This window comes from Coffea eugenioides, chromosome 9 (genome assembly GCF_003713205.1).
Source record: "Coffea eugenioides isolate CCC68of chromosome 9, Ceug_1.0, whole genome shotgun sequence".
Lineage (NCBI taxonomy): Eukaryota > Viridiplantae > Streptophyta > Magnoliopsida > Gentianales > Rubiaceae > Coffea > Coffea eugenioides.
In genome coordinates this window covers 688,312-710,925 of record NC_040043.1, presented here as the reverse complement: position 1 = coordinate 710,925, position 22,614 = coordinate 688,312, and the positions used below count along the sequence as shown (strand labels likewise).

The 22,614-nt window shown below is 36.7% G+C and overlaps 3 protein-coding genes across 4 annotated transcripts; 1 reads left to right on the top strand and 2 right to left on the bottom strand.

The window, feature by feature from the left end:
* The first annotated feature begins 6,929 nt into the window (after positions 1-6,929).
* On the top strand, positions 6,930-11,884 carry LOC113783558 (protein ULTRAPETALA 1-like). 2 transcript variants are annotated; one of them, XM_027329725.1, is made up of 4 exons: positions 6,930-7,205; positions 7,345-7,619; positions 8,967-9,288; positions 11,502-11,884. In XM_027329725.1, the coding sequence occupies exons 2-4, from the start codon at positions 7,376-7,378 to the stop codon at positions 11,674-11,676; spliced, it is 741 nt and encodes a 246-aa protein (XP_027185526.1). In that variant the 5' UTR covers positions 6,930-7,205; positions 7,345-7,375; the 3' UTR covers positions 11,677-11,884. The 2 variants fall into 2 exon arrangements, with proteins under 2 accessions (XP_027185526.1, XP_027185525.1); XM_027329724.1 differs by having other exon boundaries at positions 6,930-7,220.
* Positions 11,885-13,508: 1,624 nt separating this feature from the next.
* On the bottom strand, positions 13,509-17,436 carry LOC113783626. Its single transcript, XM_027329820.1, has 3 exons — positions 16,235-17,436; positions 15,541-15,618; positions 13,509-15,373 (listed from the first exon to the last, which is right to left on the bottom strand). The coding sequence occupies exons 1-3, from the start codon at positions 17,282-17,284 to the stop codon at positions 13,790-13,792; spliced, it is 2,712 nt and encodes a 903-aa protein (XP_027185621.1). The 5' UTR covers positions 17,285-17,436; the 3' UTR covers positions 13,509-13,789.
* Positions 17,437-21,914: 4,478 nt separating this feature from the next.
* Positions 21,915-22,602, bottom strand: LOC113783351. The gene has a single exon (XM_027329461.1). The coding sequence runs from the start codon at positions 22,419-22,421 to the stop codon at positions 22,215-22,217; it is 207 nt and encodes a 68-aa protein (XP_027185262.1). The 5' UTR covers positions 22,422-22,602; the 3' UTR covers positions 21,915-22,214.
* Between the last annotated feature and the right edge of the window lie 12 nt (positions 22,603-22,614).

Genomic DNA, 22,614 nt, shown 5'->3' with positions numbered 1-22,614 from the left:
CTGCTTGAAGGCTGAAGCTGCTACTTTTCGCACTTCAAAAAAACATATCGAATGACAGAAACCCTGTTAAAAGATAAAAAGCTGAACAAGGGGAACATGCAAGCGGCCCTGCCGACAAAGTCGAGTAAGCAGCAGAACACGTACTTCGCTTTTATATGTTCCTCCTACCTGTCTTGGTTCAATCATATTCTTAAATGATAAAAAAGTAGAAATTCTTATATGATAAAAAAGTAGAAGCAGCAGGTGTCTGTGAAGAGACATTCGTTTGAATCTGGTGGCAGTTTAATCTTCTCCCATTCTCTTTGACTTTCTTTGATTTACTTCTTCTCCTTAGATAACTTTGTAATTTTTTTTTTTGAAGGAACCAAAATTAGTCTTCAATTATTTAAAGAAAATTTTCATTTTTTTTGTTACAAATGGTAAAAACTATAGCACCCTACTTTAAAGGGGTGGGAGAAATCTAAACGGATTATGTAAGATATTGAAGGAAAAGACCTATCTAAATTAGAACAATGCAGTGATGCACCCTCTAGATTATTTTAGCGGTGGAGTGAGAAGTTTGAACTCCTAACAAACATATTCATTTATGATGTAAGTTGCTCAAATTTTTTGAACTTACATTAAGGGCGTGGATTCATTCCATAAGCCCAACAATTTTATCCTTGTTCAGCTTTGTTAGTTTTTTGAGATAATTTCAAAAACCTCTACTTAGATTTTTGATAGTATCATTTAATGCTCTCAAACTTTTAAAAAATATCGCTTGTCTCCTCTAATTTAAACTTTTTATAACATTTGTAACTATTTCGAAATATAAAATTGAAAAAAAAACTCATTATGGGAAAGAAAATATAATATCACTCCAAATTTGTCCTTTTCTTGTGGTCTCTTAATTGTCATAATATGTCACTTTCATTTTCTTTGTAAGCTTGGTCGATATGATTTTTTAATGAAAATTTAAAAGTTGATAATGGGGTTGAGAGGCACTTTTAATATATTTTTTTATCATTTGTTTGGATAATAAATACTAAAATTTTTGAAATTATAAATACTTTACATTGCTTATAAAAATAACTTGAAACATGTTACAATAATGAAAATAAATTTTTGCACCAACTTGAAAATATCATAAATAAGTTTGTATATGGTTTTTCGCATTTTATATTTTTCTAGTTTTGAAGTCATCGATTTGGACAAAAAAAATAGAAAATTAAAAAATATAAATGATTTATAAAATCCCTTAAATTAGCTCAAAACATTTTAAAGTAATGAAAATAATGCTTTTGTAATTTGCAGAAACCTCAATTAACCTTCAAGCATAAACTATTTTGCATTTTAAAAAATACTTGCTGCTATATTTTGTCCCTTCAGATTTAAACCTCCATGCTCTTTGTTTTTGGTTTCAAATTATTATCAATATACTCAGGTTTTGTACTAAAAAGTAAGACAATAAATTGATAAAATTGGAATGAGATTATATTCTCTCTTCTAAAATGAGTTTTTTAATATTATATTTTGAAATGGGTTGAGAATGTTTCAAAAAGTTTAAAGTAGGGATAGCAGGTCGTATTTTTCAAAGTTTGGAAGTACCAATAATACTACTATATTAGACATCTTAAAGGAGGTTTTTGAAATCATCCCTAGTTTTTTTTCTTCTTCCCTTGAACTTTGATACTTTATATTGGGGGTTAGCTTGAAATTTTAGATTATATTTTGCCTTGTTTGGGATTCTAGCTATAATATTTGCCTTCTTTGGTATTCTGGCTATCTTTTTCAGTACTTTCATGTTTTGGGTGCTAAGTTCCTACTAAATACGTTGAAAACCAGCAAGCTGTTGGATTAGGTGATCGTGATAGATGGAGATGTAATTTTTTTTTTTCTCGTAGTTGCACTTATAGGTGAAGTCCAAGCATTAGTACCTTGGAGTCGACAGCTGCCTAAAACGAAAAGTAAAAACATGCATACAGATGGAGAAAGCTCAACGAACATAACATACACTAATAATCATTTTAGGGTGAAGACTAAGAAATATATCCTCTTTTGCTCTCTTATTCAACTCGAATTAGGCAGTCAAACCCACGAAGCTTTCATTGGTAATTAGTGGTATGATAAATTTTTATGCATCAACTTGGAGGGTGGTTTTAACGCATTATTTGTCGCGCTTCCAATGTGCCATTGACCAATATAATTATCTCGTAGAGGCTCAAAATTTTAATCCATGATTAAGATTTAATTATCCTAACAAAAAAATTTAATTACACTATCACCATCACAATTTTAACTTGTCGAAATTCAATTGCGAAACACGAATTCTTTTTATTTTTTTTAAGTATGACTAGAAGCAACTCTTTTTTTTTTTTTTTTAGGGTTTTCCGCAGGGAGTGGATCCCGCAGACTAATCCCCTGCCCCCTGCAACTTGCTGGCAACTCACACAAATGAGTTCTCAGTACAGTACAATTCAATAACATTACAACCCATAATTCATAAATAATGGGATATAGTTATTGATAAACTCCCATCGGTCAGGTGTGACGAAACATAAAATTCTAAGCATGTATACAAAGTTTTTCTAACCAATAACAAAAATCAAGAGTGCATTATCAAACCATGAACTCATGAGTTCAAAAATTACTTTCAATCTAATTATCAAACCTTGAAATCTAATTCAAGGGTTCAAACTTCAAAATGTATTTGTCTTCTTCTCATAGGTCCTATAATGTGCTAAAAGAAACAGTATCAATATATAGCTTGTTTTTGTTGATGTAGAAGCTTTGTTTGAGATACTCTTGTCATTTAAAGGTTGTTACATATAGTCTGAAACAAAGGAGAATAGATAGACATCAGCATTGCAAAGTCTAGCAGGATGTTGGATTCTAGTGTGAAGAGAGGAACTTTAGTCATTGTAAGACAAAATGAATTAGGTGGAGAAAGTGGGGGGAATAGATACTTTGTAAAGTTACTTGCAAGAACATTATAGCATGAAAAAAAGCTAGGTCAATAATAATGGTTATCTAATTCAAAATGGTAGGCCAACTGTCGAGCTAAAAAAATTGGTTGGTTTTCAAGGAGAATCCAATGTATAATTCCTGTGTCTGCAAGTATTTTAAGACTGCCGCTTCACGCTTGGAGTTTGGAAATTGAAATACCAGTCAACAAGAGCACATCCTCGCGTGGAATTAAATGTCGAAATTGCTAAGTCAACCCGGGATTTTCCAATGTTTTTCCACGATGCAGCCAATAATATTTTCATGCATGACTAGAATTTATTGTAAATCTAGGAATATGTCCTTTTTTTTAAAAATTTGTAAAGAATTTAAGGATGAGATATATTTAGCCAAAAAATAGATATCGTGACATGGAATGAATCGAGGAATCAAGAACGCTTTCAATAAAAAGATCAACTCTCTCGCTCGCTGAAACAATTGAGTTCTCGACGATCCAAAGGAAAATAAATTTCGTGATGTGATTGAATTCTTATCACACAATCATTGTGACTACATTCCTACAACAAATATCTCAAAGTTCTAGCTATATTAGCCTTTTAATTAGTTACGTATTGAAAACATGAATATCTTGCTTAGCTTGTGAACGTAATTTTCTCTCAAACTTTTATTTTTTTTAAATTTTTCCAAAAGCAGTAGTAATATTTGCTAGGGCTTTAAATAGTCTTGCAGGCATGCAGTTGGACATCTTAAGCCTGTCACTGTTACAAAACCATCCAAATTTATGCTGGTTTTGAAGTTTGAAGCCATATTAAATCGAGAGACATGCTGTTTATATTTCGTTAACTTTGATAATACTTCAACACTTTCAATTCAGTATCTACTCTGCAATTAATATGTTCCAGATTCAGTAACCAGAAGAGAAATATGCTACTGAGCAATCTGTACATGTCTGAACATCAATGACCAAAACCATACTTCATTCATTAATATTATTTGCATCTGGCAGGGATCATATAGTGGTTTACAAAGCACACAACTGAGAATATAGATCTTGCCATATAGCAGCATATCAATTACAGTGTAACATCTGTTCTGAGAATCTCTCTCTCTCTCTCTCTATATATATATACGTGTTGCAAGTTGACCAGCATGATAAGAGAAATGCCATACATGATAGAGCCCACAACTCGAGCCAACTTAGAAAAAAAAAAAAAATACTACCCTTCAAGACAACTTGATTAACTCTGAAACCACCAGCCTATTCTATCACTATCTGACTCTTGTCACATTCACAAACACCACAAAGCCTGGATTTTGCACATAGCTGGACAGCATTGAAGCCTTGGAACATGTTTGCTCAGAACTCGAGAGCCAACAGTAAAGAGTACTTTCAGCTTCAGGCAGAAAGCTTTTAGTTCACAAATTCTTCTGGGGTATTCTTTGATTATGGACTTCATGTTAAAGATTACGTATCTAGTTGGGAAGTAGCATAGTTTGGTTCATGGCCTTTGCGTTATGGCGGCGCACGTTACTGGGAAAATGATTAAAAGATGCAAAGCGAAAGTAAAGCAACTTGACTCTGCCCCTGAGGAGGAAGAGAACCACATGAAAGAACATTAGTTAAAAAAAACAAAAGGGATGGTTGTCCTGAATCCTGAGGTGTTCATGGTTGGCGGGCGGGAGAAAAATATTGCATACATTACATACATGCCAAAGCCTTAATCTGTACTATTGAATCAAGCAAATGTGGTCTCACTTTTCTGCTCAAACAGGCTAATACAAATAAAAGTTATGCGCCGCAGAATATTACCTAAGTTCTCTCTAGCAGGTGACTAGACAGTAGACATTGAGCCTCAAAAGAGATGAGGAGGCTAAGTGTAGAGCACATGAGATCAGAAACATGCAAGAATCAAAAATGTGGTATGATTTACACAAAAAGAGGCCACCATCAGAGTAAACATATAAAAACAAAATCTACGTATCATATACTAAATTACAGTTTCATTGAGCTATGGCATTATAGCCCCCATATATATATCAGCAGTTATAAACTATAGTCGGCTCAATCTGCTGGAAAGATGAGACACCATCACATGGCAATCAAAACTTTGGTCTCTGTGAGAGCTACTGCAGCATGTATGTTTTGTTATGCGCAAACTCATCATGCCTGATACGTTGTAGTCTAAATAAAAGTGTCAAAATAAAAATATAGTAGTAACTCAGACTTTGCCTAAAGAAATATCGAGATCATGAACAAGTCAAAAACGCCTTTGAATAATTGACTACCACAGTACTTGATATGATTTCCCTGAGTAGAACCAGCCTTGGATTGGTAAGGAAAATGTACAGTTACCAAACGGACATGTTTGCCTTATTAGTCCTGCAACTTTTTAGAAGGGTTAATGGTTCTTGCAGAAAAGGAAATTCCCATTTCAACCCATACTGAAAGTGGAGAAGTTTTTCTACTCGTTTGTTGATTGTTCTCCTTTTGTGGAAACCAAAAGGAAGCACTGAAAAAACAACTCCACCATATCATGTCATGTCGCAATGGATGATAGCTCATGAAACGCTTAATTAGGAGAAATGCACTTTGCACTATTGTATTCCAAAGGACAGCAAAAAATCACAAGCCAAAAATAGAACGCATTCAAGCAAAGAGGCAAAGAGTGTAAGGGCAAAAAGTTGCTATACTATAAAGAAAATGGTGTACTTAATTGCCTCTGCGTTTGAATGAAGCATGTATATGCTGGAAAAAACACTTAATATATATTCTCTTCCTACATAATTCATCCACATCAGTTGAGGACAATCATTTCTACCATCATTATTGAACTTAAAAAATATGAAATAATTGATGAAACCCTCAACTAGAAGAATCTTTTCAACTAAAATATGACAAATTACATCAAACATAGAGCTACTAGGTTGTCCATTACCAATCACGCCAAAAAAAAAAAAAAAAAGTAGCCTTCCAAGGCTAAGCATGCAACATATATCACCATCACATAGAATAAAGCTCTGAATACCAAAATAAAAACAAAGTACCTAAAGCCATATCTACTCGTCTAGGCAAACACCATTTTCAAGCATCCTCCCTCAGGGCCATGACTAAACTTTATGCTACTTACTTATTTCCTATAGTCCTTTTCCCCTCCCCATTGTGATTTGCGACCGTGCTACGGTGCGGATCAACTAGCTGATGATTTTGGGATTTCTGTCCCGTGGTTTTTTGATTCTATCAGTACCCAACTCTGTCCCTACACCACACATATTATAGTACTAGTACATAGACAACTAAAATTTTTTACTGTACAACAGTAAAAGAATCACAGAAAACCATCATGTATACAGTGCCTTTTTTAACCGTTTAACTTCTCCTCCAAAGTACAGTAAAAATACTACTACAATACCACGCTTCAAAATTCAAAGACAAAAAGTACAATTCTAAAAAAAAACCTCGTCCTCCCCACCACACCCTGAAACTCACTGGATTTTCCCCACTTCTGCATACCTTCCAAGTTCCAACCACACAGGTCCCCAACCCCATTTAATCCCTGGTCGTCATGCAAGACTGCAACTTTTACTAGTTCTCCAACCAAATCTTTCCTTCTTCTCCAAAGCCAAAACACTCTGCTCCGTCTAGAAAACAAGAAAACTGGCCTTTAATGCAAGCATGAAACAGAAACACCCCTCTATCCTACCATCCAATCCCACACAAGCCCACCCCCAAAAAAAAATCCCCATCCCCCAAATCCCACAAAATGTATAAAGAAAACAGTAGTGCGAAAAAAAAGGCTAATTTGTACAAGCTATAGACAACTCATTCACTACTCAATGTTCACTTCCCTTTTCTGTGGCTCTCACCAACCAATCCACCGCAGAAGGAAAATATATCCATATCTAATCATATATCCTACACTGCCTAAAGAGGAAAAAAATAAAGAAATAAAACCCACTATAAAAAAAGGGTAAGAAAAGAAAACAGAAAACCAAATTCTCTCTCACACACTGAAAATCACACACATTAGCTAGTATTACTACTACCATCTGCCTATATAGCGGCACACACACACATCACACACTCTTCCTTTTCAACGCTCTCTCCTCTTCACCAGATCTCTCGGACTTATTCTTCCTTGGAGATGCGTGCTCTTTGAGCAGATTTGCCCCAAAACCCCCCAAAACTCCCCAGCCAATAACCGCTTCTGGCTCCTTCTCCTCCCCATTGAAATCCATCCACAACCAAAAGCATCCATTTTTATGTAATATACACTCATGTATGACGCAAGTGGTTGAGAACCCATTTGTTTTTTTCCTTCTTTTTTTGTTGTTTTCTCACCGTTTCGCCCCGATTTTCTGATCCAAAGCCCTGTTTTTTCTTGTTTATTTTTTGTGTAACAGAGCTTTGTGTTCTTGATAAGAGTTCTTGGAAATGGAGGATACTGCTAATGCTAATACGATGAAGATGAGGTTGTTTAGTGAAGAAGAGGTGAGGGATATTAGCGGGTTGAAAAGGGGCTGCGGCGGTAGCCGTGGCGGTAGCGATGGCGATGATTACGTAGAGGTGACGTGTGGCTGCACCAGCCACCGATATGGGGATGCTGTAGGTCGACTTAGGGTTTTCTCTTCTGGTTTTCTTGAAATCACCTGTGAATGCACCCCTGGTTGTCAGGAAGGTCTCTCCCTTCAATCCATCCTCCCATCCTTCCTTGGCTCTCTTGGACATATACTCTTATGTACAGCATAGGAGTTTATATCTTGACCTCATATGCGATATGGGATTTTTTTGAATGCATGCAATATAGGTGTTTTTGTGCGTAAATTGTATAAAGGGATCTGTTTTATTCACTGTTTTACGCCATACAATGGATGGTTGTACTGGGATTTTGTAGATGTTGTGTATGTTGATTTGTCTAGGAGAGGTTGAGTTTTGATCAGTTATCTTAGTTCAGTATCAGACTCTTGGAGTCCCTTCTTTGGTGGTGTTCGTCTGTTCAGGTTTGGACCGAAAGATGGTAAATTTTTGTTGTTTGTTAGGATGAATATTACAGTGAGAACGATGTTGACGGTAAGGAAACAACCTACATTGTATTTGTTTACGTGATAATGGTTGTATTTGAGCTATTTTTCATGTGAAGTGTGGATTTTTTTGAGGCAGAGTTCTGTTCTTGCTGTCTGAACAATGTGGTGGTGGAATGTTCATGTATACTTTTAGTGGGAGGGGTTTTACTTAATTTTGGTTCATGATTGGCTCTTTTCATCTTCATTGCTATGCCACGGTTTGTTGTGTTCTTATAAAGCTTTTGTTACTCAAGCTATTTGGAATGAAAATGTTGTTAGGACTTAGTTTACTGTGTTGAGCACCATCTAATCTATGCATTTGTATGACTATAAAAAATGAGCATCTTCGCTAATTGAAGTTTTGCGTGCTTGCCCTCCTGAGGTATAACATGTTGCTGCACATTGCATTTTGTACTTTTGCGTATAGCTTAATCAGGTTTTCTGACGGTACATTCTTCAATATGTCAAGACTGTTGTTCTTGGAACTGTTGTCTTGGAATGGCCATCTTTTGAAGTTTACCGTTTCGTAATTAGATTGGAGGGGTTGGGTTAGACTTGCGTTTCATTTAGCCATCTCAAGTAATTCTATTTGGATAATTTTGACTACCAGCTTTTACTCAAAATGAAAAAACTGGCAGGGAGAGCTGTAATAGTTAAAATGGCTGCCTCAGGTGTTTCAAGGTTATACAGCTTAAATTCAGTCATTTAATAATGTTAAATTTGCTGCCATGTATGAGAGCTCAATGCAGTCAAGTCATATATACTTCTCAAGATTTGACTTTTCCATCAGCAACTATGTTGATTCTATAGTTTTTGGTATGCATTTGAATATACTCCTTTGCCTGCTGAAAATATCTGCTTTAGGTATGGTTTATGTTCTCCATTATGTCATTTTTGTTGTCTTCACTTTTGGTAGTGCTATTTACTTTTGCTTTTTACTAATATATGCAACCTGTTATTAGACAAACTCACACCAGCTGCATTTGAGAAACATTCTGGAAGAGAAACATCTAGGAAATGGAAGAATAATATCTGGGTTATTGTTGATGGGGAGAAAGTGCCTTTGTACAAGACAGCACTGCTCAAATATTACAATCAAGCATCAAAAAATGCTAATGGTTCAAGCAGATCACACAATGGGAAATTCCATCGTGATGAGTTTGTTAGATGCACTGAATGCAACAAAGAGCGCAGGTTCCGTCTCCGCAACAAAGAGGAATGCCGCAGTTACCATGATGCTTTGGCAGATTTAAATTGGAAATGCTCTGACATGCCTTATGATGAGTATGCTTGACATGATTATAATCTATAGCTCTAATACTTGCATCAATTTTTAGTTAAAGAGTACTTATCAAACTTGGTTCTACTGTCCCCCTCATCATCCCCTCTATCTGTCTATCTATTGTTGCCATTGTTTAGTAGAATAAAGCATCGCTCAATTCTTACAGCATTTTTTTGAAGTAAATATTATTCAGTGTTGAAAAATCTTGTAGCTTGTCTTTGTTTTTATAGTGCTAAATATATTAAGCAATGAATAGCATGTTTCTTCCATTTGTGCCCACTTAGTAAAGACACAATGCACCTTTTCACATCTATCATCATCTATAAATAGTGAAACTATGGGTGATGCATTAGTTCATGACCATAGACCTGTGTGTTTCTGTGTTGAACTCTTTGGTCAAGCAGCTAAGTTGTTCATAGAGTGTGTTTTTTTTTTTTTTTATTGGCGAATATTGGGAATCTCATTACATGGTTTCTGTGATAAGCTAATAAAAGCAAAAACATGAACCAACCAGGAAGTGGAACTGGTTTTCTAAAAAGGTCCATTGTCAGCCTGACATGATGCACTTGTCTGAGAGTTGTTTGTGTGGTAGAAATCTTTTAACTTCCAACGCTAAAAAAAGGTTCAGTAAGTAGCTGAGTATGCGATCTTGTCCTCTTTTAGATCATTTAGCTTTCTTTTGATATTTGAGGTCATCTGCAGTTTGGGTAGGGTGCCAGTTTTTGTTTTGGGGGGGGGGGGGGCAATGCATAGACAGCGAAGAAGAACTATTTTATTGAATAATCCCAGACACATGCTGCAATGAAAGCTATATAAGACTGGATCATATTGTAATCCCCCTCCTGAAGAAATTGTATGAAAACTCAACTTGTAGAAATACGAATGAAAGATAAAAGGGTAGAAACTCACTCATTATACTTTGTTAGACCGTCATGTTAACTAAATAGTTGTTTTTGTCATTCTTGTTTCATACAGCTATAACTAAAGATTTCAAAACACTTAACATGAACTAGATCACTAAATCATCATGTTAGGAAGACTGGGATTTATATGGGAAATTTAAAGATGTTATATGGACAATCACATGGTTGAGATGGCCATACATAGAAACTAACATTTCGCTTGTGAATCGAGTAACTTTTATCTCTTTTTAAAGAATAGATAAATCTTGGTGGAAAAGGGCAAGAACTGATGCTGTTTTACTCCGGTCTTCCTTTTAAGAAAAATAGGCAACTCCCTGAAAGGCAAAGAGTTTGGTATAAGCATGGAGGTTCTCTTTGGGGCTAACTGAGATTTTGTATTTGAGGATTATATCCATAGATTGGTCAAATTGAATGAGTTGTGAAAAAATGTGATAACATGACATAATTAGATGTGGTCAAGGAAATGCATACTGCCGGTTGGGGCATAGCCTTTTTGGAGGTTAACTTGAACCTTCGAAGCTTTTTTGCCAAGTTTGGATGCTAAATGTTTTTATATCTCACTAACAGCTAGAAAATCAGTGTGATTTGGAAATGCTTCTAAACTAAATTAAGTAGTAGATTTTTTTTTTTACTATGAAATTTGTCTGCCTGTAGACGGCTTTCGCATCTAATTGTGAATTAATGGACTCTCCACTTTAATGTTCTCTGTCGTTTTCTTGTGAAACATTTCTTTGTGTTCTTTGGGTTGATTGGGGAAACTCAGAGCCTGTTTTATTCAGAGTCCTACCTGATTGGCTTAAATCAGTTCCCACCTTTTGGTTTTGTTTTCTGATTTGTCTTGATTGCACGTATGGTAACTTTTTTACCATGATGTATCCAATATAGGCATGACGCTGGCCTAATTTGAGCTATAATAGTCCTTCTTAGTTGACCTTCCAAGAAAAAGTAGGCAAAGAGATTATCGGCACATATTGGGGCTTCATTAGATGTGAGCCTTGGCTCTCTTTAACCAATCAAGATGGAGCAATTATGCTTGAGTATACATATAGGACTTTGATAGGATATATACTGGTGATGCAGATATGAATCTGTATATTTCTTGATGATCAAAGTTTTGGTAAAAAAGATCTTAGCAAAGTTCTCATAAACAGATTTTCAAGTAGTTAAAATGGAAAACATTTGATGCTTCCTTGTCTACCTGATGCATATTAATGTTTACGTGCATTTGCCCTTTTTCTTTTTCTCAGAATGCTAAACCATGTGCATACTTGTGTTCATAACCTATATTTCAGGGTTACATGTGAAGATGATGAAGAAAGAGCAAGTCGCAGGGTCTACAGGGGCTGTTCCCGATCTCCAACATGCAAGGGTTGCACGTCTTGTGTCTGTTTTGGTTGTGAAATCTGTAGGTTTTCAGACTGCAGCTGCCAGACTTGCTCTGATTTCACTAGGAATGCAAAAGCTTAAGTTAGCAATCTCACCAATACATCCCTTCTCAAATGCTTACATTTCCATTTTGTTTGGTAGATGTTCTACCAATCATTTCTTAATTAAACCTTAGCTGATATTCACAGAAAGCTCTCTGACATTCTCTTAGATCCAATTTAAATTTCAGTCTTCAGCACAGGTTGCTGTGTTTTTGTTGACTGATCAATATTTTAAAGTATTACAATATAACTCCTTTGCTCGCCATACTATAATTAAGAGGAAAATTGATTCTTTATATCTAGTCTTTCATTTATCGGGTTAATTTATGTTTAAAACTTCCATCTTTCCAGCTGTGTATGATCACGGTAAAAGCTAGACTTGAATCACTAGAGTGATAAATTGCTGAAGCATGATATGTAATGCTAGCTCAAGTAAGGCACCAGGCATGCCTAATTGAAGGTTTAATCTATTGCTTCATCTGCAAAATTTTGCTGTTGTTATTGGCCAAGGAAGAGCCTTGTCAGGCTGCTGGCTCTAATCTACTTGTACTTCAAACTGACAGAGAATCTATCTTGTTCTTTCTTCAGTGAGTTCCTCTGCTTCTATGGGGAACTTAAGAATTTCAACAATGTTCTACTCTTTCACCAGCAAATAGTTCACTAAGTTTCTCCATTTCTGCTTACTACAATAAAAAAAGTCCTATTTCATCTTGATCTAACTTGAAGTAAGCTCGGTTTGGCTATCTCCACGATAGGCAGGCATTTGGAGTACTGAAGGTTTCTGTTATCTTCAATCCTAGTGAATGTCTCAATTCCAGACATGGATTTGCAGTTATGAAAGGCTTTTGTTTAACATCCAAAGCTGTATCAGATGCTGCAGATGTTTTTAGCATGTAGAACACAAATCAATTGCGAATTAACTAGAATTTCCAATTCTGTTCCACATTCATTTGAGGTACTTTCTTGTTAATGATCTTTTTGCGGTTTGCAGGCAATCAAAGTGAGCTTCCCATTTACATATGATATAAGAAGACATACTTAAAACATTTCAAGTAAAATATTTTGAAATCTAAGAATTGTCAAACAATTCCACGGTGTAAAAATCTGTTACAATGTACTAAGAGCTAGACCATTACATGCTATTAGAATCTCATAGATGATGAAGAACTTGTCCAATATGACATTTAGTAATCACGCGAGCACTTCGCTTAATGTTAGTCAACAGTGTGTTAACAAGCTACAAATTCCTACTTCGGCCAATGGCCAAGAATGAGATCCACGTTTTCTATTTCAACACCCCTCCCCCCTAGTGAAGTTATGCAAGTCGAACTGCTCGATTGCTCGACTCATTTAGGTTCGTTTTAGTTCGATAACGACTTGTTCAAAATTTTATATGAGTTGAATTCAAACAAACATTTTGACTCGATAAGTAATCGAACGAGCACGAGCCTTATTCGCGAATTTAAATGATCATTGGTGTAGCCTAATTGTCATTTCACAAAATTTAGGGTTATATGGCTAATTTAGTGTTGAATCTATTGATTATTTGAGAGAAAGAGCCTGAATTCAAGCTTCTCGAGCCTGTTCAAAATCGGTTCGTTATGCTAAATGAGTCAAACTTGAACTAGGATTTTAATTAACGAACCGAACATGAACAGAGATTTCGAGTTCGAAAATTATCAAACGAACACGAGCCTTGTTCAAGTAACTTAACAAATAAAACTCAAACATGAGTGACAAATAGAACTCAAACATGAGATACTCGACTCGGCTCGCCTTGTTTACCACTCTATCCTCCCCCGGGGGGCTTCCCCCCACAAGGAAAGAAAAAAGAGCTTTCGTTTCAAACTTATATAATGCAATTCATTGGTGAAAAGATAATTCAAAGTCAATCTGCTATTACTTGTACACATTCACAAGGGCAGCAAGTCCACGGCTAGAGAGAGTCATTAAAGTACTAATGGATTCTAAGTTGCACAAATTGTACAAACAACACAGAGGTCGCCATCATACGGCCATAGCAAGCAAGACTATGTTCTCTATGAACCCAAGCTGACACTTCCTAACCAAGTAGCATCCACAGAAACATGCATAATACAGATTAAATAACTAAGCCAATGCACAAAGCCATGAAACCAATCAACGAACTGAACTTAGCCATGTTGTTGCCTGCCCCTTCCACCTCCAAATTGACCACCACCCCTACGATTTGGTTTTCTACCTCCACGATAATGCTTACCATGACTAATGCTTCGGTACGTGTCCCGTTTACCAGTAAAAGATGCAAGTTGCTGTGGTTCATAATTGTGCATTGTCTGAGACATGTTTGCTGGAACTGCTTGTTCTCCTACATTTATGGGGAGGGAAGCCTGTTGACCTGGTGTAGTCACTCCAAATGGTAAACGGTTAAATGCATTTTGACTCGAGCATGAAGGTTCTGCACCAAAACCTGACTGCATGCCTGATATAACCAGGTTAGAAGGCAAATTTTGACTAGCATTAATTTGCTGTTGGAACGACAATATGTTCTGCGAAGGCATTTGATGAAGCTGATTAATTTGTTGCACCCATGGGTTAACATTTACGGGTAACTGAGGAAAGCCAAAACTTAGAGGCTGCTGAAATGGGATTGCATTTGCCCCACCAGAAGTTGCGCTAAAACCAGAGCCCAAGGAAAGTTGGACAAATGGAGAACCCAAACCAGGCTGAAAAGCCAAACCTTGTCCCAGACCAGAGAATGACCCATTGCCTTGATCTGGTGGTTGAGCCAAAAGGGGCACATGATGCTTGGTGTGATCAAATGGTAGTTTACCTCTCTCCAGAGATCCCTGTGGGTTAGCTGCAGGATCTTTCCTCGAATTCCCGGACCAATTTCCCAATTGCAATCGATCCTTTTTCTGGTTATCGAATTTGTCATCATTTCTACGCATATTCTCATTTTTCAGTGTTTTACCATACTCTGCCTCATTTTCCGAGTTGCACCCTCCCACATAATAAGGATTTCTCACTGTTGGCATGCCATTTGTTGGTAATCCAGGAAAGCCAACAGTTTGAGGCTGCTGGAACGCAATGCCATTAGCCCCTCCAGACAACGCACTAAAACCAGCGGTTGATGCCAGTTGTACAAATGGAGGAGCCAGCCCAGGTTGACAAGTTGAACCTTGTCCTAGGCTCAAGGAGTGTAACCCATTGCCTTGATGCTGCGATACAACAGCAGGGGGAACATGATGGCTACTGTGGTCAACTTGTCGCTTAGCTCCCTCCATAGGTAAATGTCTGTTGACTGTAGAATCATATTTCGAGTTCCTAGACCAATTTCCAAATCTCTTTTCATCCTTTTTCAGGTTTCCAATTTTATTATCATTGGTGCCCCTTTTCTTGTTCCTCTGCATTTTTCTGTGCTCAGCCTCCTTCTCATCATCTGAAAATTCTTCTTCTTCAAATAATTCTTCATCATTTGCTCCTGATGCATCATATCCTTTTGAGTAAAGACTCTTATCATTGAGGACATGATTTGCAAATTCTGGAACAAAAGATATTGAAATGCCTGGTCGGATTCCAGCAGGTACTTCACTTTCTAAATTGTACCTAACAATGTAGTAAGGATTCCTCACTGGACCAAAAATTTCATCCACTAACCCCAGTGCGGACCTGCTTTCTGTAATCCACAATATAGAGCCCTCATTGAGAGGATTATGTTTTTCAACCCCTTCTACAATGACTTGAGCCCCCAACACCTGTATGCTAGGAGAGTTAGTTATAAACTATTACATATTTGATTAAGTCACCATCTGCATTTTATGCTAGATAATTATTGGAAAAAAACAAAGTGATGCAGCATTTCACAATGTGTCCTTTGCAACTAGCTTTTAGATTGAATTGCTACTTGCTTCTATGATCTCACCGATAAAACAACTCCAACTGGCTGGATCTTATGGTGTGGTAGTAGGGCCACATTCACTGGAGGAACTGGAGGAAGAAGCTGCAGAAGAAAGATTTACAAAGTGAACTAATTGTTTAAATGTGTCTGCAATAATCCATGAACACAAAATTTAGAGCATAATCAATAAGAAGAAAGCAGGGTAAAAATCAAGAAATTTAGTCCACGTGTCATACACTAGCCACTTTCTTCAAAGTTTAAACTTAAATAGCTTGCTTCAAGCCCCACAATTCAAGTTGAGGATTTTCAACTCTCCAAGTACAATTTACAGGATTAAGAGGAGCCTTAATAGTTATAAGCATCATGTTGTTAATGGCAAGGGCACTTCTGCGCTAGATCGAAAATGATCAAAGTGGTATTTAATAAGTAACTCTGAAGACACAAAATCTTGGCTAGTTGGTACTATAAATATAAATATAAATATATATATATATATATATATATATATATATAATGAATAGAGAGAGAGAATGATTATGGTACAGTTCTACTGGAGAATCTCCAATTTTTCCCTCCTTGGGAATGTTCTTTTGATCACCTGTCTTTTTTTTTGTGTTTTGTTGTTTTTCTTTGGAGAGAGAGAGAGAGAGAGGCGGGTTAATGCAAACATACATCGAAGCACAAATGTGACCAAGCTGATTGAGAAGAATAAGATTACCGTGAGTTCATTTTTGGACTTAGGAGGCCCCAACGTGGAAACGCCACTGCCACCCTCATCCTCGTCATATTCATCGTCACCGCTCCAGGCCACCATCTCTTCTGGGTCAGATGCGACTATCTCACCCTCTTCCATCTCTATATCTTGTCCTTTTCTTTCTTTGCTACTTCCCCACTTCTCCTTGCCATCGACTTCATCGTCGTCATCATCATCACTACTCCCGGATGATGAGGAAGAGGAAGAGGAAGATGAAGATGAACTTTCAATTTCACTGTCACTTTCACCCTCTGAGTCACTAGTACTATCACTCTCATCTCCTTCACTCGCATTCTTACCACTCTTTTCTTCAGTATTATCTGCATTCATCATCTCACTTGTTTTAGTGGTCTTCGCGCCAAAATTTTCAACAACACCGATCTCCTTACCACCAGTACCACTAATGTTTGCCTCAACACTTTTCACCACATCACAACCACAATCATCCTCACTATTTCCATTGTCACAACCCTCTCCACCTTGCTTTACACCAGTCAAACCGCCAAAAACAGAATCTGGATCGCTCCAACCTGCCTCCAAACTAACTTTCCCCATCTCTTCCTCAATAGAACATCCCAGGCCTCCCGACTTGATACCGTCAACCCCATCTATCCCCTCTTCAACCTTAATTTTATCACAAAACCTTTGACAACCCGTTTCACTACCCTTCTCACCTCCTACCAATTCAACCTTTTCTTGACCCAAAGATCCCAACTTTCTTCCACCCTCTTCACCAACTAACCCAGCTGAACCTATTTCAAGACTTTTATCAAACATCTCAGATGCAACTTTTTCTGAGCTAAAACCAACGGAGTTTTCTCCCAAATCATTAGCCATACTCTTACTATATGGCTCTGGGTTCTCCTCAATCCAATCCTCGATGTAATCAAAATCAAGAAAAGAGTCTATACATGAGAAAGAAAGATCTTCAAGGCCTAAAACTGAGAAAGAAAGATCGTTTGAGCATTCTTTTTCTTCTTTTTTAGGGTTGGGACTTTGCAGAGAACCTACCATGTTCAAGAAATAAATTTAGGGCCTTGAGAGTCAGCATTAGGGATATTGAAAGCAGGAGTTTAAGTATATATATGCGTCTCTGGTGGCTCAGATTTTGCTGTTTGAAATTTGGGGTTTGCTTGGAGAAAAGGTCGGATTCTATTTGCTTAAACCCTAATTGGCAAGGGTTTTAGAATGTGGGAATGTACTGTCTAGGAGAATATTGTGGTAGAGAAAATGACGTACAAACAAACAGAAAATGGGCTAGGCCCGATTTTAGAGCCTCGAACAATTTTAATTTGGGGCTAGCCCTGTGTGTACGAAGGGCCTCGAACATCATTTCGGAGAAGGTTAGCTCATTCTGGGCTATCGAAGTCTGGGGCATTTTGGGTGAGACGTGTGGAGGTAGAAACTGAAACGGCAAACGGGACTTTATAGTTTATACCTCCTTTTTTTTAATCTTTTTGGTCGAATAAATGAAACTTTACCTAGTCATAAATAAGAATTGATCTTTCCTATATTATCAGTACATACATTGACAATATTGAATGTGTGCCACATCATTTGAATTTAAATTAAGCTTCAGTCCAGAATTTATATGTGACATATATCTAAATCTGCTAATATATACACCATCAGTGTATAAAAGATTTACCCCATAAATAATGTGTCCATAGAATACGGTTGACACAAAATTATGAAATTGAAAGGTTGGGCTTAGGAATATTTGGCATTGCATGATAAATAACTCTTTGGATGGAAGAAAATTATGTGGTAATGTTCTTTAAAAACTTTTTCACGATTCATCCTATATAATAAAGAAATAACTACGTGGCCTATCAAAATTAAATAAAAAAAGAAATAATTATGTGACAGATTTGAATTATGACCTCCCAATCCATCCGTCGAAGGAGGAAAAAAAAAAGTGTCCCTCTACTCAATAGTGAGAAATGGAATTCAACAATATGGTCCTTGGTGATAATGCCATGGCAAATTTCAATGTGAAATGACAAATTATACTCTCCAATGGAATGCATAATTGTCATTTTAGAAGACACTTACTTATTGTGGTGGTATTAACATTTTTTTTTTGGTAAAAAATTGTGGTATTAACATAAGAACCATTTGCCTAATATAATTGATTGCTTGTTTGACAAACCTATTGGGACAACTTTATCTTTCATAAGGGGAAAAAAAAAACTTTATCTTTGATGGGCTCCAGTACCAGTTGGGCATTGAGGGATTTCAATTTGCTTATAAAGATCAAGAAACATGTTACCATGGTCGGTTTTCTCTCCCATGTTATATGTTTATGCAAACCCTCTTTCAACTTCACTTAAACCTTACACATTTGATTGTAAAGTCTCAATCCTAATCATTCCTGCCACTTTAAAGACTGGTTATGTTTAACTTTGGTAGACATATTAATTAGTTTAGTACCTATAACCAGAGTGTTAAAGCTCTAATACCATATGGGCAGACCGATCTGTCCTATTAAGGTATCTTCACCCTTCTCTTTATTAACTTTGCCCATGCATCGTTCACAGCATTTTCATTTATTGGCGAAAGGGAAGACTTTAAAGTCTGAAACGGTCTTGAATTCGGCGCTTCATTGCAAGGAAGATGAAGAGGGAAGAGAGAGGCAAAGACAAGTCAAAGCACTTTAATTTGCTTCAAGAAAAGGTCTCTTGAGTTGGTCCAAATGATAGAGTTGATATCATGCATTTTTGCTAATTCGGGTTCGAATCTCTCCTAAGATATCCCTCCGTCGTACAAGGTTTGCTTAGTGTGTCTTATCCTTCCGTGTAATTAACGAGCTATTACACGAGATAGGATTTACCTAACGCACACTACCAGATAACAACAGGGTATAGGTTGTTTATCAACAGAGAAAAGTCAACTACACTTTGACATCCCACTTGGAACATGGTATAAATTCCCAGCGTCAATGAATGCGTAGAAAATTTTTGTTGGTTGTTTTTTTTTTCGATAATAAAATGTTACTTATCTTTTATGTATAGCCAATTGGCCATATTACTCAAGGGACTCAAGTAGGTCTGCGACAATTTCCAAGAAAGGTAGGTCGATCACTATTCTCTCAAACTGACACGGTCCAAAATCATGCAACAGCAGCGTAATAATATTAGCGGTAGGTTATGCACACAAGTCGTAGTATGAGAAGGATTTCTCATGCACATGGCACCAGAAACTAGACATTTTTTCAAGAACTTGGCACCTAAAACATGCTATACCTAAGATATATGCTACATGGGAATTTCCCATTGTTGAAATCCTAACAGATAATGGGAAAAAATTAGTAAAGAAACTAATGCACTTTAGCCTAAGGTTGCTTAAGCTTGAACTGAAAATGTGCTGACTGAACTATATATATATATAGAGAGAGAGAGAGAGACAGAGAGAGAGAGGTGAGGAGTTCAATAAAACATTTATACCCCTTTACTGTAGAGAAGGATATTTTTATAGAAAATTGTTACATTCTGAAGTCAAAAGCTTTCATACAAGAATTGGCAATGCCAGAAGAATGGCAGCCCATAACTCTGCTCTACGTGCCAGGCCAAACAGTTTGAGCAAACCGAGGAGAACAGTGAACCGTGAACAACCAACCAACACAAAATTTATGATGAAAGCTGTAATCCTCGGGGCCCTGGCCGTCCCATGATGTTGGCACCATCATGCTTTAATATGGCGGCAGCACTTGCAAGAAATTCTCAACATGGAAGATGAACTGTTTGATGTTACTTACATTGATTGAATTCAATGTGCGGCAAAAAAATACAGCTGCAATTTCTCATTCGAAAGGGTATAGCATGTGATCTATCTGACCCTAACCTAATTCTCCTCTGCTGCAACATAGCCTAACAGGTCCACTGAATCGGCCCCGCCAAGAGGGCTGGGGGTTAGGAGACTTGAGAGAAACAGCTAACAATAATTTTCTACAATCAAATGTCTCTTTGAATTGCTATTTTTCGAAATTTTTATAGAAAAATATACGGTATCGATTTAATATACGTGAATTTTTGTCAAAATTTATAAGAATTACATCATTTCGGGGTGGCACAGGTTCGAGTCTGGCCTCACATACCGCTTGGGTGCTCTTGGGGGGCGGGGTACTTCAGGCGCAGGGGATTAGTCGGGCCGCCTTCGGGTCTTGACCCGGACACCCCTGTGTTGACAAAAAAAAAAAAAAAAAAAAGATATGAATAAAATTCAGCTAGACTTGCCCTGTATCCAATACATACAAAAATTTACGGCGTAGGTAATAATATTTTTGTCTATGTCTGTGTAAACGGACCACCAAGTTGCCCCAAGATTGTGCTTTAGCCAAAAGTGATGTGAGAAATCGAACGTACAATCCGGCCTATGGAGGCCAGCCTTGCTTTGATTGTTGTGAGAAATGTATGCCCTGTCCATTGTTATGTGGGATCACTCGGTTTGGAGAGGGAAACACAAGTAGGTTTTACTTGAGTGGAACAGATTCCTTCCTCGTAAAAATCGAATTTTGTTGTCGCTTTGAAGATTATGTTGGTACACAATCTCTATCAAAGATCACAAACATAATAAATAAAAATAGTTTGTGGGATTACTTGCACGTAAAAAGTAGAATTTTGCTATCACTTTAAAAATTGTGTTGGTATATGATCTGTATCGAAGAACACAAATATATTATTAAAAATAGGTAATGGTCGACATTTCTTGACCTGTGATGACGACTGAAATCGAACTCATTTAATTTTTTTATTAAATAAACTCGATTTAGAGAGTTAATGATGCTGAGCTAGATAGATGCGGAGGTGTGTAATTAAGTTGTAACTGTTTTTCCAAGGGGCCATATTTGCCTATATCTTTGACTGATTCCCACTTCCACAGCTCATACTTTTCATGTCAAGTGTGTATGGATTGCTGAATTATTTTACATAATATTTCGCTTATATTATAAGCATATCTTTTAATTCATATTTTTATATTCTCAATTATCATTTTATCTCTCATATATCACATCACAAAAAGTGTTACAATAACTATTTTAAATAATACGCTAGCCAAACACATCATTTCAAATTATTGTTTTCTTTCCTAATATGCTGTAGTTTGACGTGAAATAAGAACAACTAGTGCAGTAACACTACTATACGAGAGAAATGTACCATTCATTTTAATTTTCTGTTGTGCATTTATAATGCCTGGATTCATCTTTCAATCCTGCATTAGTCTAGTGTATATTATATAGTCTAGCAAGTCTTTCACCCTAAGGTTAGATTTGTGATTAGCCTTTCACCCCTGATAATGAAAGATTTGTACATCAAGATTGCTCCGGACCTCCAAATGAGATTTTTTTCACTTCATTCTGTATTTTTATTCATTTTTTTTATTCCCTCCCCCTCTAAATAATCTCACAGAAAATGAAAAGGCTTGGTGGCACTTTTTTTTTTTTGGGTTTAAAAAACTCAAATAAACATAAATAAGCCAAAATTTTCCCTGAAGATTACTGATAAAATAGTTGAATCAATTAAGTTTGTCTACAAGTTATCATGGATCACAATTCCAGATATGTATCATTCTGGACATAAATTTTTTCAGAAAGTCTTATGTAAGATTGATACTTTCAGCTGCAGAATGAGAAGAAGGAAGGTGAAGAAAACAGATGAAACCAATAAATAAGGCCTTCTTTCACACCACTCACGGCAAGTGGCAAGTGGCAACAGATGAAAATAGAAATATAGAATCAACATTAAAAATCTCTCATAAGCTCAGAAACAGATTATTTCCTATTCTGTTTTCTAGAAACTAAAAATAAGTTAGTACATCTAAACCAATATCTATAATCATGATGAACAATCCATGAAAAAGAACCTGTCAAATTCAGTACAAAACACTCATATTAATTAGTGGAAGTATCTAAAACTGCAGCAACGATTCAACTGCTCTGTTTTCAGCGGTAAGACCTGAGAATTGCTCCACAAAATGTACATATTATAGCCCTCCAAGTCTTCCAGTAAAAGGGTACATGGCAGAATCTTGTAGCAGTCTTCATATCAGCCACACTAGCTCCTCCCCCGCATCTTGAGCAAATTCCGGCCGCCGGTTTGCTCCTCCTCACCTTCCTTGTCTGATCAACTAGAAAACAGAAGCAAACCATGATTTTTCTTGATTTTCTTGGCTGAAGAGTGATGGAGTTATTGAGCGGTTGAGAGAGGTTATTTGTTGCTTGCTAAAAGGTTTTGTTTTGTGAAGGCTTTTGAGCAGGTGTGAGCTGTGGGGTTGGAGTTTTGGGCTCTATTTATAGGCAAAAGAGTAGAAGGGAGGAGTTAGAAGTTGGACAAAGTTCTGTT